Source organism: Lithobates pipiens, unplaced genomic scaffold (genome assembly GCF_037356315.1).
Source record: "Lithobates pipiens isolate NorthernLeopardFrog02 unplaced genomic scaffold, aLitPip1_a1.2 Scaffold_23, whole genome shotgun sequence".
Taxonomy (NCBI): Eukaryota; Metazoa; Chordata; class Amphibia; order Anura; family Ranidae; genus Lithobates; species Lithobates pipiens.
The window spans coordinates 121,973,949-121,989,128 of record NW_027507785.1 but is presented as its reverse complement, the minus strand read 5'-3'; the positions used below and the strand labels follow the sequence as shown (position 1 = coordinate 121,989,128).

Genomic DNA, 15,180 nt, shown 5'->3' with positions numbered 1-15,180 from the left:
ATGGGAGCTGGACCATATACCTTCCTAACCTTCAACAACAACCCTCATCTTCTTTTTCTTTACCTATCTGCTGTACTCCTGCTCTTTCTCACTTCTCCCCTCTCCTTTCTGATGATGGAGAATCTATTTTAGTTTGTTTATAAAACTGTTGTACCCATGTGACACATAAGGGCTCTATTGTTTGGGCTGCCTGGTTGGTCTCTAGGTTACTGACCATCCTAGGTCCCCGAATTTTGTTTCATGTGAATTTTTTTGGGGAGGAAAAAAAGGTACAAAAACAGTCCAATATGCCACCTCTAAGGAGTCGGAGCATAGGGACACCCCTCTTGCCACTGCGCGGTGAGCGAAGCCTGCCCCAAGGAGATCGAATATCCGGGGCAGGCAGGGAGCCCTTCTACTCGTGCAACATTTATCTCCACTACTCCCCATTGTTATGATTGTTGTGATTACTTACACCCTGACTGTGTCACTTTCACCCTTTGACCCCCTCCTCCTACCCCCCCTTCTCCCCCTCTCTGTGTTCCCTCCCCTGATCCCCCTCCCCTTTATTTATTTTTTATTTTGTTTCCTTGTTTTGTTTGGCTGTATTTGGCTATGTTGTAATGTTAAGCTGGAAACATGGCATGGAGATGAAACTGAAAATGAAAATAAAGATTATACAAAAATAAAGGGTGAATCTGGCAAATATCAGACTCGGAGATGAAATTTTATTTTTTCAGTATTTTTCAGTTTGTCTTCCTTTAAAAAAAAAAAAAAAAAAAAAAAAAAGTTATTTTAAGAACGTTCGTTCAATTCTTTAATCGTTACTGAGGTCAAATCGACGTTCGTTTTGAACCACCGTGATGGGAAAATTTGGAAATAGAAATCTTCTTGGTCAAATGAATTTTCAGTGGTTTTTGTTCAGAAATTACATTCATTTTAAAAACAATGTTAAAAACAAGTGAAAATGTCAAACAACTTTCATTCAACAAATGTACGAAGATTTTCCTTCAGAATTTTCTGATCTGAAAATTGATCCGTGTGGTCAGCATAAGGCTCAGTACACACCTACGCAGTTTTCTTTTGATCTGTTTCCATAGTGCTTTTTTTGCTGTACGTTTTTTTTTTTTTTTTTTTTTTTTGCACACTTGATTTTGCTTTTATTTTTTTTTTGACAATTTGTTGGGCAGATTCAAAAACACAAATTGCTGCAAAAATGCATTACATGCTTTTCTGCAGCTTCTCCATTGAAGTATATTGAACCAAAATAGCACAGTTTTGGGTTTAAAAAAAAAATTTAAAAATAGTCCCTGACCCTTTCCAAATATGCATCGCCTGAAAAAAGCATAGATTTGAATGTGTCCCATAGGAAACCATGTAAATGAACTGTAGTGCTTTTCTGCAAAAAGCACCAAAAAACAGATGTAAACCAGGTCTGAGACATTTAGTATCATAATGAGGTTAAAAAACTAAAATTAGCCCTTTATAGTACAAAAAAGCAGATAATCACTACTGTAAGGGTTCATTTTCTTACTGTAAAACTGTGAAAGTAGTAATATTTACAGTTGCGATTATTTGGTAATTTTGTACTATAAAGGGCTAATTTTAGTTTTTGTTTTTTTTTTGTTTAGTTTTTTAACCCCATTATGTTACTGATCGATTACTATTTTCAGTCAATTAGTTGTTTCAGCCCTAGTTCACCTTTCTGAACCTGTTACATGATACATCCACATTTACAGTGTAACATGTTCAGCATTCCCCCCCTGATTACACCCACCCCTTCCCCATTACAGCGGTTGGGGATCCTCTCCCCATTTGAAAATAGCATGGCCATGTGGGATTCCACCTCTACAGCAATGTCCTTCATTCAGAGCGCTGTGAAAAAATGAACTAAAAGTACCTCCTGTCACTGCGGCGGATTGCTTGTAGTGAACTGTGAAGTCACTGAGCGCTCTTGTAGTTCATTTGATTCTTCCTGCTGTCCAGTAACTGCCTGTATGGGATGTACGAGCAGACAGCTGTACTGAGAGTCTACAGGAGCCTAACATTGAACCTGTGATCTACTGATCATAGATGGTGCAATGCTTTGCAGGGTTCCTTAGAAAATTATAATAAGTGTATGGTTTTTTTTATGTGCATTTATTTTTTTAAAGTGAACTTATTCCTTTTAATATGCCAGCCTTCAAGTCTTGTTTTAGTCTGTGTTGTGCATAACAGTAAATTGCATTAATTTTTGATTGCAAAATATTCCTTCTGGCAAAATGATAAAGGCGATAAAGTGGTTGTATTTGAATTTGCTATATTTCGAGAAACTAATTTCTGTACTTCTATTTAGTTGCTACAAAGCACAAACAACTTGCCAATGAACTCAAAGCCACAGCAAGTTAAAATGCAGTCCACCAAAAAGAGTCCGCTTGGGAAGAAGGATGATGCAAACCTAGGCACCACAGCAGTGGAGGAGGTCCCTCTGGCAGCCACTGTTGGAGCAGCATCTGGAGCAACAGGGTTGCAAGCACAGGTATGAAAAATTTGGGTTTAGAATACTTTTTCTTTTCCTTTTCCTTTTTTTTTTCCCCCAGACTATAGCAATGGTCTCTAAACTATGGCCCTTTTCCACATTTGGCTTGCTACAAGATTTAATCAAAAAATATAAAGGCACCAGAAGTGTTCTCCTGTCAGATACAGGTTGTAATCTTGGTGATTGTTCTACTAGTGACTAGTGCTGCCTGATTTTCAAAACAAAATTGCTGGTGTCAGGGAGCACAAGGGTTTTTGCCTAGCATCCTCCCAGAATGGACACTGTTAGGATTATGTGCTGTGAAGCCATGCAATAATTTTAGCTGTTTTTAAATCTCTTGTCTGAAGAAATCAGGACTGGACGCTTGATTGGTGGAATTTTTCAGTTTGTCAATTTTTCTCTACTGTCCATTGAGGGAAACCAAAGGCTTGATGATAAACCGCCTAGGATTATACTGCCACCTATGGGGGAAATGGGCACTAGGACTGTTGACGTCACGATCTCCGACTAGGTCAATCAGAAGAAGCTTTGTATTCATTCAGTTTGCCTGGATTTATACCTTTCCTCTGCTGTAACTTTTACCTGGTCTTCTTCGAAGGCTCAAAACCAAAGTCGTTCACAAAGTTCTGTATTGGCATCAGAGAATTTGGTACACTGCCCTTAGTTCATCTGACACACTATTACCTCTGAGAGCAGGCGGATTGGTTATCCCAATCCACAGGGTTGCTGGCTTTATCATCCTAGCTGTTGAAACTTGGGTTCTTGGACATGGGCATTTTGAATTCTGTTATCCCAACCAGTCTTAAAGCTTCTAAATTTACTTTCCACAAGATTTAACATGTGAAAAACTTGCTTTCACTGGTGTGAGTCTGGAGACTTTCCCATGTTGCCTTTTCAGTGTGCCATTTTCCCTTCAGTTGGTGGTAGAATGACACTTTGTACCATCACGGGCAGGTGTCTGCCTTGTCCTACCAACCTTTTTTTTGCATCCTATTGCTACTAACGTGATGCTTTGCACTTGCGTTCAAGAGGCTTTACATGTTGGTTTGCCAATCCAGTTGGGCTCCCATCCTACTCAGTGTTACAGTCAATGTTAATTGTCTAGTCAATGTTACTCCACTCTAGTCAATGTTACAGAAACCCCCATTTGAACTTATGTGCAACTTTTTTACTTGACTTGATTCATTATGCTATCCTGTGCCATTGTTCTGGTCATCGCTTTGACCAGAAGGGTGTCTGCTTTCATCAGCTATTTGCTGTAATAAACCTCTTTTTGCTCTTATATTAACATCCTCTAAAGACCAAGAACCTACTTTTTATTCTGTGGTCTCTGCCTTTCACCTCAATAAGGATGTTGTGATTTACCCCAAGGAACTCTCTGATATGATCCTAAGGGTTTACTACTGTATTCAGCTGCTGCATTTCTTTTTTATTTTTTTTTTTTTTTTTTTTTTGTTACTTCCCATTTGCTGTTTTAGAAGATCTACAAAGATCTCAGGCCTGCAAAATTCACTTAGCAATAATGCACACAAAAGCCAATGAATTGCAACATAAAGTGTCTACTTGTTAAAGCCCACTCCATTGTGTGTTCCTTATCAAGCTTTGGTCTTAGATCTGTAAGGCTTCAAATTCGTTTTCTGTACATACAGTGGAGACGGAAAGTATTCAGACCCCCTTAAATTTTTCACTCTGTTATATTGCAGGCATTTGCTAAAATCATTTAAGTTCATTTTTTTTTTTTCCTCATTTAAGTCAGGTGCGGTCCATTTCTTCAGATCATCCTTGAAATGGTTCTACACCTTTGAGTCCAGCTGTGTTTTATTATACTGATTGGACTTGATTAGAAAAGCCACACACTTGTCTATATAAGACCTTACAGCTCACAGTGTATGTTTGAGCAAATTAAAAACATGAGGTCAAAGGAACTGCCTGAAGAGCTCAGACAGAATTGTGGCAAGGCACAGATCTGGTCAAGGTTACAGAAGAAAATTCTGCTGCACTTAAGGTTTCTTAGAGCACAGTGGCCTCCATAATCCTTAAATGGAATATGTTTGAGACAACCAGAACCCTTCCTAGAGCTGGCCAAACTGAGCAATCAGGGGAGATCAGCCTTGGTGAGAGAGGTAAAGAAGAACCCAAAGATCACTGTGGCTGAGCTCCAGAGATGCAGTCGGGAGATGGGAGAAAGTTGTAGACAGTCAACCATCACTGCAGCCCTCCACCAGTCAGGGCTTTATGGCAGAGTGGCCCGACGGAAGCCTTTCCTCAGTGCAAGATACATGAAAGCCCACATGGAGTTTGCTTAAAAAAAAAACACGCCTCAAGCACTCCAGGTGAACTTTTTGGCCTTAATTCTAAGCTGTATGTGTGGAGAAAACCAGGCACTGCTCATCGCCTGTCCAATACAGTCCCATCAGTGAAGCATGGTGGTGGCAGAATCATGCTGTGGGGGTGTTTTTCAGCTGCAGGGACAGAACGTCTGGTTGCAATCGATGGAAAGATGAATGCAGCCAAGTACAGGGATATCCTGGACAAAAACAACCTCCAGAGTGCTCAGGACCTCAGACTGGGCCGAAGGTTGACCTTCCAACAAGACAATGACCCTAAGCACACAGCTAAAATAACAAAGGAGTGGCTTCACAACAACTCTGTGACTGTTCTTGAATGGCCCAGCCAGAGCCCTGACTTAAACCCAATTGAGCATCTCTGGAGAAATCTAAAAATGGCTGTCCACCAATGTTTACCATCCAACCTGACAGAACTGGAGAGGATCTGCAAGGAGGAATGGCAGAGGATCCCCAAATCCAGGTGTGAAAAACATGTTGCATCTTTCCCAAAAAGACTCATGGCTGTATTAGATCAAAAGGGTGCTTCTACTAAATACTGAGCAACATTACAGTACATTGAGGAAAAAAAATGAACTTAAATGATTTTAGCAAATGGCTGTAATATAACAGAGTGAAAAATGTAAGGGGTTCTGAATACTTCCAGTCACTACTGATTATTCATTAAGTTTTTTTTTTTTTTTTTTTTTTTTTAATAAGGTTGATTTATCATATATCATAAGATGCTAGGTTTGGTTGACTGGTTCTGCTAGTGGCCATTTCATGCTTTTAATTTTATTTCTAGCTTTCTGCTCTTGTGCTGGTTTTCCTGTTTTGGTGTGCCCTTCTCTTTTGTTTGAACTGCTTTTAGATGTCCCTAGGTGGCCTAATTATCTGCTGTGTCCCTCAGTGGTTGATATAGAAAATAGTTTATTTTTTTTGTACTCTGTAATTTCCCCTTTCCAGAGTCCATTGGGAGTTCCCTCCACTAATATGTTATCATTCTGTCTTTGGAATGCTTGGTACATTTCAGTAGAGGCTTGTGGCCCATAGGGGGCTGGTACATACAAAATTAAAGTAAAATTCCAGGTTTACATTGAACAGTTAGTTTAGGTGGTACTATTTCCATTACTAACTGATATGGCTGCTGGAGTCAACATAATATACTGTAGTAGCATGAGCTATTAGCAGGGTTGTGTTCCACAGCAGTACAGGTGACGTCTGCCTGATGCTAAAACTAAATAGTTGGACTGAATGCATCTATGCCTTGTATTTTTTATCAGTGAATATGAGGCCTCCTCTGGCTGAAGTGGTAATTGTGACATCTGCCTGCCTCTCCACCTTAGACAATCAGACAAAGTCTTGTATTCACTAATAAAGTTACAGTGCTTTCCCAGAATGGCTGAGAAGCATTCAGGCAGACTTCTTAGTTCCAGCAGCAGACGGGAAGTTGCTAGTACTGTGCAAAACATTGTTGTATATTATATGTAGTTAATGATGCTACAGTACGTTACAGCTCACTCAGTGGCTGCATCAACTAGTGATGGAAATGGTTTGGATCAGCTTTGTTCAAGTGAACTTTGTAAAGTCAAAGTAAATCAGGATTTGATCTTTCATTTTCTATGTGCCTAGAGGTAGAGCTTTTGCATCCTCATGTTGGAGCCTCTAAGAACAAGCAGTGAGCAGCATAGTAGTGGCGTCATCAAATCTCTCTAAATCATCAAGGACTAGCAGTCCGATAATTAGAGAAACACCTTGCTCTGTGCAAGTAAAGCAGTAGTAAAGTTTGGAAAGTAAAAAAATATAAATTCCCCTGCAAGGCAATGTTATAATGTGCTAGTATGCATCATATACTGGCATATTATGAGACTCTTGCCTTTAAAATGAAGCCCTCCAGCGGTGTGCTGACAGGGCCTCCATCTTCACCCAGTCTTCCTTCTGGATTTGCTGGGTTTGGCTGTCTGACTGGATTCACTCCCGCACATGCGCACAGGAGTTGCGGTTGACTGCATGGGTATAACATTCCTTCAGCACACATGCCCCAGTGGCGTCACCAGCTGCTGCTCACTGAAATATCTCCTAAAACCGTGCATGTTTAGGAGATATTCATTTTGCCTACAGGTAAGCTTTGTGACATTTTTACCTACAGGAAAGCTATAATTAACAAGTTTACTACCACTTTAAGAAGAACCCAGGCTTACTATACAAACTTAATCACTTTTTTCTTTTTTTTTCTCAACAGCCAAAGACTGGGGGAGGTGGAAGACGCCGCGGTGGGCAGAGGCATAAAGTAAAATCCCAAGGGGCGTGTGTGGCCCCAGCAGGAGGTTGTTGAACTTGACTGCTCAATTCATGTGTCCCTCCAATAAGTTGAACATGCCCTCACCACAGTTTACTGGAGAGAAGCATCACACTCCCAACTGTCCTGCAGTTCTGTATACATCAGCCTAATCCAAATGCACAGATTTGCTATTGAGCTATGACTATGGTGACCAATGATCAGTCATTGTGGCTTTAAAAACTGCCTCACTGTAAAGGCAAAGAATGAAGTACGCCCACGGCAGGATTGTAACATTAATTCACAAGGTCTTACTTTGAAATGCCAAGTCAACAAGTGATTGTCCACCATGTAATGGCAAATTGGACATGGACTTTCATTATATCTTGTAAATTTTAGGTAAACATTTTAGTTCCCTAACATTTCCAAAAAAAAAAACTACCACCGTGCTATTTAAGAAAAAAGTGTTTGACATTTTATTTTGAAGAATATTTTACTTTTACACAATGTGTAGTTTTGTACTGTTGGGATTGTACATTGCTTATTGTGGTGTTCATTTCAGTGATTTTTCCACCTGGCAAAGGCTACATTTTTAAGATCTTTTCTTGTAATGTAATGATAAATAGGGGTTTCCATTTATGTTCTTAAATTACCTTCCAGAATTTTTATTGACTCATTGTATATTCTTATGTGGCAGCTTGTTTCTCTCTGTGGCATATTGCAGATATCACCTCTAAAGTGGCTGTTGATTCTCATTGTTGAGTGTGCTATTCTAACAAAAAAATACTTCTTCAAAGACTTTGTGTGCCACAAAGATCTGGAACTACCCCAGTGAAAAGTATCTCTGCAAATACCACTCCTGTAAGGTCCCCTTTTGGGTTTCACTATTGAACACTAGCTTGTTTTCTGGGATCAGACATATCTCACATATTCCTAGCTAAATGTGATTTTATTGTGTTTGCCGGACTTGGCCTACAGTTAAAAGAATTCCACCATTTAAGGTTGCTAATTGGGCATGATATAACACATTTATCCCCCCTCTAATTTCCTGAGGTTCGAAACATCCTTTTCCTTTTTTTCATTCTTTTTTTTTTTTTTTTTTATGTCATGCGTTTGCTAGTGCAATCAATCCACATCACACATTATGATGTGTATTGACTTGCATTTTCATGAATTTCTGTTGATTTTTTTTTTTTCAATGAAGGTTTCATCAGGGAAAAGAAGCTAAATCGTGCTTCCAGCCTAAAAGTGTTTTTGTCATTCCTAATGTGGTGTCAGTTTCATCTGGGTTGAACTGTTCATTTAAACTTTGGTATCCTTGATCACAACTTTGTAAGATAAACGTTTTAGTTCTTTATCTCCCAGCAAATCTTTTTTTCTATTGCTAGTCTAGTATGGGAACAGACCTACACCTGCCGCATTTAAAACCTGTCTAGCAGCTAATTAACTGCTAAGATGGCTTTTATATAAAAGCAGATCATCTCCTGGGAAAAATAAAAATAAAAAGCGCATAAAGCTTCAAGCATCGTCCTGGTATAACCACTTCAGTCAGTCATGTGCTTATACGTGATTTGGTGGCAAGTGGTTAAAGTGGTTGTATACTCGATTTTTAAACTTTTACCTACAGGAAAGCCTATAATAAGGCTTACCTGTAGGTAAAAAAAAATATCTCCTAAACCTGTAGGGTTTAGGAGATATCCCCCTCGGTATGCGCCGCTGACTGCAGCGGCGCATGCGCACAAGGGGATTCTCGGCCTGAAAATCCGGCAGTGGCCGGCGGCCGGAATGAAATCTCCCGCGCACATGTGCGGGAGTGACGATATCGCGGCTCCGGCCACTCACAGCGCCGGAGCCGCGATACCCGGAAAGAAACGCTGAGGGAGCATGTCGGCTCCCTCGGTGTGGATCGGGGCCTCGTTCTAAGGTAAGTATTTCATAATGAGCTAGTATACGGTGCATACTAGCTCATTATGTCTTTTGCTTTGCAGGTTTAAAAAAAAAAAAATGTGTGGGTTTACTACCGCTTTAAACTAATGGTTAACTCCTGTTAACATGTAGCTGTACACAAAGTGGTTATGAACAGATATCTGAGCCTGAACTCTGCTGACTGACCCGGTCATTCCAGCAGCAGGAATTGCCAATTCTTGCCTGGAGAATGGGATGGCTGTATTTAACCTGCTATGTGAAGGAGACCTTACATATACCTAATACTGTGACTAGCTTCAGGTGCTAGAGAGATGGGGAAAAAAACTTCTACATCATTTTTTCCTTTCTATCTGCAGCCCTCACTTCTCTAAAGCTGTTCAAAGTACAACTTTTAGACAGCCCCCCTCCCCTTACAGTCTTAAAGGGAAATATGCACAGGGCTGCTTCCACTGTGTTGTTGGTTGTGGCTGAATGTCAGTACAAAAATGCTCCACCAATATACTATGTATTCAAACGCAAGCTAGTATGCTTTTTCATTTTTAGTGTTTATGGGGCGGTGTATCTTGTTTACTCATATCTTTTAAAATTATCACTATTTGACATGATTTCCACACCAAAGGTCACAGCTCTACCTCCATTAAGTTCTGCTCCCTCTATGGCATTTCTGTAATGCCTCGTGAATAAATCCCACAATACTAGTGTAAATTAGAGTGGTATTAAACCAAAATGAAAACCTATATTGTAGTTTACCAATATTTAGATGTGATGGCTGCATTCGTCTGTTTATATAATAAATATACATCGCTCACTAGCTTCTATTTTCATCTGGTGATCCAACCAGTAAGTCGGTTGTTTTTCAAAAGGAATTTTTTTTTTTCCTTTTACGGATTATGAAGTGTGAGCTTGAGTTTGCCTTCAATTTGTTAGTGTATTTAAATCTGCAAATGCCTATAACAATCCCCTCCCCTCCAGACTAACAATGCTATTGTCCCCCTGTGCTCATTCATCCAGAGTGGGAGCACTCTAATTTGGGAGGTGTGTTACTGACCAGAACACCAGGTGATCGTAGAAGGGTAAAAGCTTAAAAATAGAAAACAAATAAAGCCACCACATCTAATGATCGGTAAGCTGCAATATAGAACCTTTTTTGGTTTGTTCTTTACCCACTTAAGCCCCGGACCATTTTGCTAGCCAAAGACCAGAGCACTTTTTGCGATTCGGCACTGTGTCGCTTTAACTGACAATTGCGCGGTCGTGCGACGTGGCTCTGAAACAAAATTGACGTCCTTTTTTTTTTTTTTTTTTTTCTTCCCAAAAGTAGCTTTCTTTTGGTGGTATTTGATCACCTCTGCGGTTTTTATTTTTTGCACTATAAACAAAAATAGAGCGACAATTTTGAGAAAATCGCATTATTTTTTACTTTTTGCTATAATAAATATCCCCCAAAAATATATAAAACAATTTTTTTTTTCTTAGTTTAGGCTGATATGTGGTTTTTCTACATATTTTTGGTTAAAAAAATCACTATAAGCGTTTGATTGGTTTGAGCAAAAGTTATAGAGTCTACAAAATAGGGGTTCGTTTTTATGCCATTTTTATTAATACATTTTTATTTTTTCCTAGTAATGGTGGCGATCTGTGATTTTTATCATGACTGCGACATTATGGTGGACACATCAGACAATTTTGACACATTTTTGGGACCGCTGTCATTTTTACAGCGATCAGTGCTATAAAATTTCATTGATTACTGTAAAAATTACACTAGCAGTGAAGGTGTTAACCACTAAGGGGCTAGGGAGGGGTTAATTGTGTCCTGGGGAGTCCTTCTGTAAGGGGGTGTGGCTACTAATGACATTTCACTGATCAAAGCTCCCAATCACAGGGAGCTATGATTAGTGACCGAGTCACTAGGCAGAACGGGTGATGCTTGTTTACATTAGCATGTCCCCATTATTCAGGTCCGTGAGACGATCGCGGGTATCCCCGCGGAGATGGAGTCCGCGGGACCTGCGTTCCTACTCACGGAGCTCCTGGCAGGGACCGTGTGGCTGCAAATTCAAAGGGACGTATCTGTATGCCCATTTGCCCAGTCGTGCCATTCTGCCGACGTGTGTGTGTGTGTGTGTGTGTGTGTATATATACACACACATGCGACTGTCGGCAAGTGGTTAGAGCAGCTTTAAATATCAGGTCACCATCGTCTGACTCTTTGATTGTGTTGATAAATGCAGTATCTTACAGAGTTTCAGTAAAGGCTGGACATTTTATTTTTTTTGGAACTCAGAAGTGCAATTTCCACAAGAAAATATTTATTAAATCTAAATCCTAAGCAATGTAATCCATTGTAGCTCATTAGACCTTAGATGAGGTGAGATGCATTTGTTCTTTTTTTTTTTTTTTTTCCTTTATTCTCACTGAGTCATCTTGCAAACACACTTCTTGGACCTGCGTTAATATGCTCGCTATTCAACTGTTTCCATTGAGGGAGCCATGGTTGTCACTTTAAACATGTCTGCTTTTGTTCCTCTTGATTATGTACAGAATGATGGGATTAAAGAGGAATCTTCACCAGTGTTCCCAATTACCTTTCCTGCCCCTCTTCCTTGCACACCATTGAATCCAGTGTTTTCTTACTGTGATCCATTATCGCATACCAGGTCCTGCAGCAACAGCCCTTCTTCCATCGATGAGCTGGCTATCTCTTCAAATGAAGCACCATCAGGTCTGCTGTGCAGCCGCTGTCTGTCCCTAGGCAGGAATGGAGGCGTGGGATGGCCAGAGTAAAAAAAAATAATCCACTTTTTAAGGCGAGAGTTGTCTTGGGTAAAAGTCCAGTTATGGACTGAAGTTCCAATTGAATAGTTTATACAGGGAATAAAACATTGTTTTGCTTCCAGCTCATCTCAGGTGGTGACCAGGACACTGCGTTTCTAGCAAGATCAATGAGCATTTCCTGCACTTGTTGAAAATGTACTTAGATGTGGTGACTACATTTAATTTTCATTTTCAGTCTGACAATTGGTGAGTTTCACTTTTACACTTTTGTTGGGTTTAGTTATTTAACTTTGATTTTTTTTTTTTTTTTTTTATATATTCAGTGTTTTATCATCCATTATCATATTTCCTTTATCTGAAGATAATCTATAGTGTTCTAGCCCAAAGCCAAACACCTGTCCATGGACATTCTGTAATTACTGCAGATACATTTTGGCCAGCCAGCCATGGAGAAGGAAGCGGTGACACCCCCCCCCCCCCCCCCCCCCCCCAACCACTATAGAATTCCAGAAATTATGCATCCTGCATATATTTTGACTCAGATCTTAACTTGGATAATATTTTGTTATTTGTGCACAAATCTTCCAACTTCTGTTTTATGTTTGTGTACCTCTAGGCTAGGAGTGCTGTTTTGCCCGGGATACTTTTTAGTCTTGAGTAATTTTTAAAGCCAACACTTTACAGTTGTGTCAAATTGTCAGTGTCCCATAAAGAAAAGGTTCACATTTTCAAATCAATGACCCTCCCCCTCCCCCCACCCCCTCCCTCAATTTGTCTGCTACAAAGTACAAACAATATAGGCATGTACTTGATACCAGTGGTTGAACAATAGCCAAAGCAGCTTATGAGGCTGCTATGGGGTCTGGGGGTTACAAACCTTTTTCATGCAGCGAGGAGGGCCTCACAAAACTGGTCAGGCATTGCTCCACACTACCATCTCATCACCACTTTAAGATGTCCATGAATGGTGCCTTGGATTTGTTGGTCTCTCCCATCTATATGATTTGAGATATGAATTCAATAAATGTCAGTGCATCCAGGAAGCTAAGCTGAATACCATCACATACTGAGTTCTGATTCCTCTTGTACCAAATTGTAATGTACCGTATATACTCGAGTATAAGCCGAGATTTTCAGCCTCTTTTTTGAGGCTGAAAGTGCCCCCCTCGGCTTATACTCGAGTCATCGCTGTCTGCCCGCTCGATCAGCGTGTCGAGCAGACAGACAGCGGCCATTCTATAATTCAAAAGCCGCGCCTCCGGCGCCGCCTTCGCCTGTGATAGGCGGAACACTGAATTTCCCAGCAGCCTGTGTTCCGCCTATCACGGACATCGTATCATCCTCGTACTACGGACGAGGATGATACGATGTCCGTGATAGGCGGAGCACAGGCTGCTGGGAAATTCAGTGTTCCGCCTATCACAGGCGAAGGCGGAGGCGCGGCTTTTGAATTTTACAATGGCCGCCGAGGCGCCGACGAAGAGGGCACGGGACGGAGGCAAGGCACGGCACGGGACGGAGGCAAGGCACGGCACGGGACGGAGGCAAGGCACGGCACGGGACGGAGGCAAGGCACGGCACGGGACGGAGGCAAGGAGGCAAGGCACGGGACGGAGGCTCGGGACACAGGTAGGCTGGACACACACACACACACACACACACACACACACACACACAGGGATGGAGACACACACACACAGGGATGGAGACACACACACACAGGGATGGATGGATGGATGGAGACACACACACACAGGGATGGATGGATGGATGGAGACACACACACACAGGGATGGATGGATGGAGACACACACACACAGGGATGGATGGATGGATGGATGGAGACACACACACACACAGGGATGGATGGATGGATGGATGGAGACACACACACACAGGGATGGATGGACGGACACACAGGGATGGACGGACACACACACAGGGATGGACAGGCATGTCTCACCCTCGGCTTATACACGAGTCAATAAGTTTGCCAGTTTTTTTGGGGGTAAATTGGGGGCCTCGGCTTATATTCGGGTCGGCCTATACTCGAGTATATACGGTAACTGTAATGTCTGCCCTCATGTTGTAAAGCGCTGAGCAATCTGTTGGCGCTATATAAAACCTGTATAATATAATAATAATATCTCAATCATATAGATGGTAGAGACCTACAAATACAAGACACTTTGCACCATTCATGGACATCTTAAAGTTTGCTTCTGCTTTACTTTGGCTTAGCTGAGTTTTGTTCACATTAATGTTTCCTATTGTCTGCCTCAAGCTGAAGAACTTTGGCTTCCACCTTGTTTACATATTGTTCTCATTATAGAATCCTTTGTAGGATTATGCATGTATAACAGGGTTTAGCTATATGTTAATGGGATATTTACAGGTGCACACCTACGACGGGTATGGCCGCCATATCACACTTATGGACTTAAGTCCACTATTAAGCCAGAGAACACCATTAGTCTATACAATATCATGTAACAACTTTTTGGAGCCGCACAAGGTGTTCCAATAACAAATAAAACAAGTCCAATGTCTCACAGTGTTGAGTGCAGGCTTATCAAATGCCTAGTCCAGAGAGCAATAGAGCACATGAATAAAAGGATGCTGTATGCCACCAGTCCATCGGGTAAGGAAAGACTGTTCCTAAGCCAAGCCTCTGATGCATTTCATCCCACTCACTGGGGTTTAGTCGTTGAGGTCTATGATTAAGCCCTGGTGGATGGTGTGAAATGCATCAGCAGTCTGGCCATTTACATCTTTCCTTATCTACTGGGCTGATGTGTGGCATCCTTTTTGTTCGTATACCATCCATTTCTAATTATTTTGCCAAATACATGAGGGCTTAAGAGTGTAACCTAGCAGATTCCTAATATAGGTGTGACTGCCATCATATAGTCTCCACCCAGGAGGGTCTCTATCATAATAGAGGTCTTCTTACCTATAAGATGGTCTGGATGAATTATGAATGTTTGTTTGACTACCATCATTTGATATTACAAGCTACACTTGTGCAGTTATTTGCCATTCAGTAGTGAGTCAGAATCCTCACTATACCCTGCCAGTTCTGGATCCGGCTTTTCTCTGTGGTCATCTTTATGAAGCATGCATTATGAGCATGTCAGCTATCTTTGTGCTTTATGCATTCTGAGCTAAGGGTAGGGCCAGCGGTTTCAAATTCATCAATATTGTCTGCATCCTGATCCAAGAAAAGAGACCGTATACAGTTTGCCATGTACAACACACAGGCATTGCTGGTCATTGGGCTTATTTTGAGCATTTACCTTTGTGCATATCTGTTTACTAATCAGGCAATTGTACATGTACGCGTATGGCCACGTAGTCTGGTAGTGAGGGAGGGGTTT

The 15,180-nt window shown here is 41.1% G+C and overlaps 1 protein-coding gene across 2 annotated transcripts in view; it reads left to right on the top strand.

Moving 5' to 3' along the window:
• The window catches only part of GTPBP1 (GTP binding protein 1), a 163,852-nt gene extending 156,091 nt beyond the window's left edge, over positions 1 to 7,761 (top strand). For both annotated transcript variants that reach the window (XM_077452291.1, XM_077452293.1), the window contains exons 11-12: positions 2,315 to 2,497; positions 7,064 to 7,761. In XM_077452291.1, coding sequence (XP_077308417.1) covers positions 2,315 to 2,497; positions 7,064 to 7,156 — 276 coding nt within the window. In that variant the 3' untranslated portion in view covers positions 7,157 to 7,761. The remainder of the gene's footprint in view (positions 1 to 2,314; positions 2,498 to 7,063) is intronic.
• The last annotated feature ends 7,419 nt before the right edge of the window (positions 7,762 to 15,180 follow it).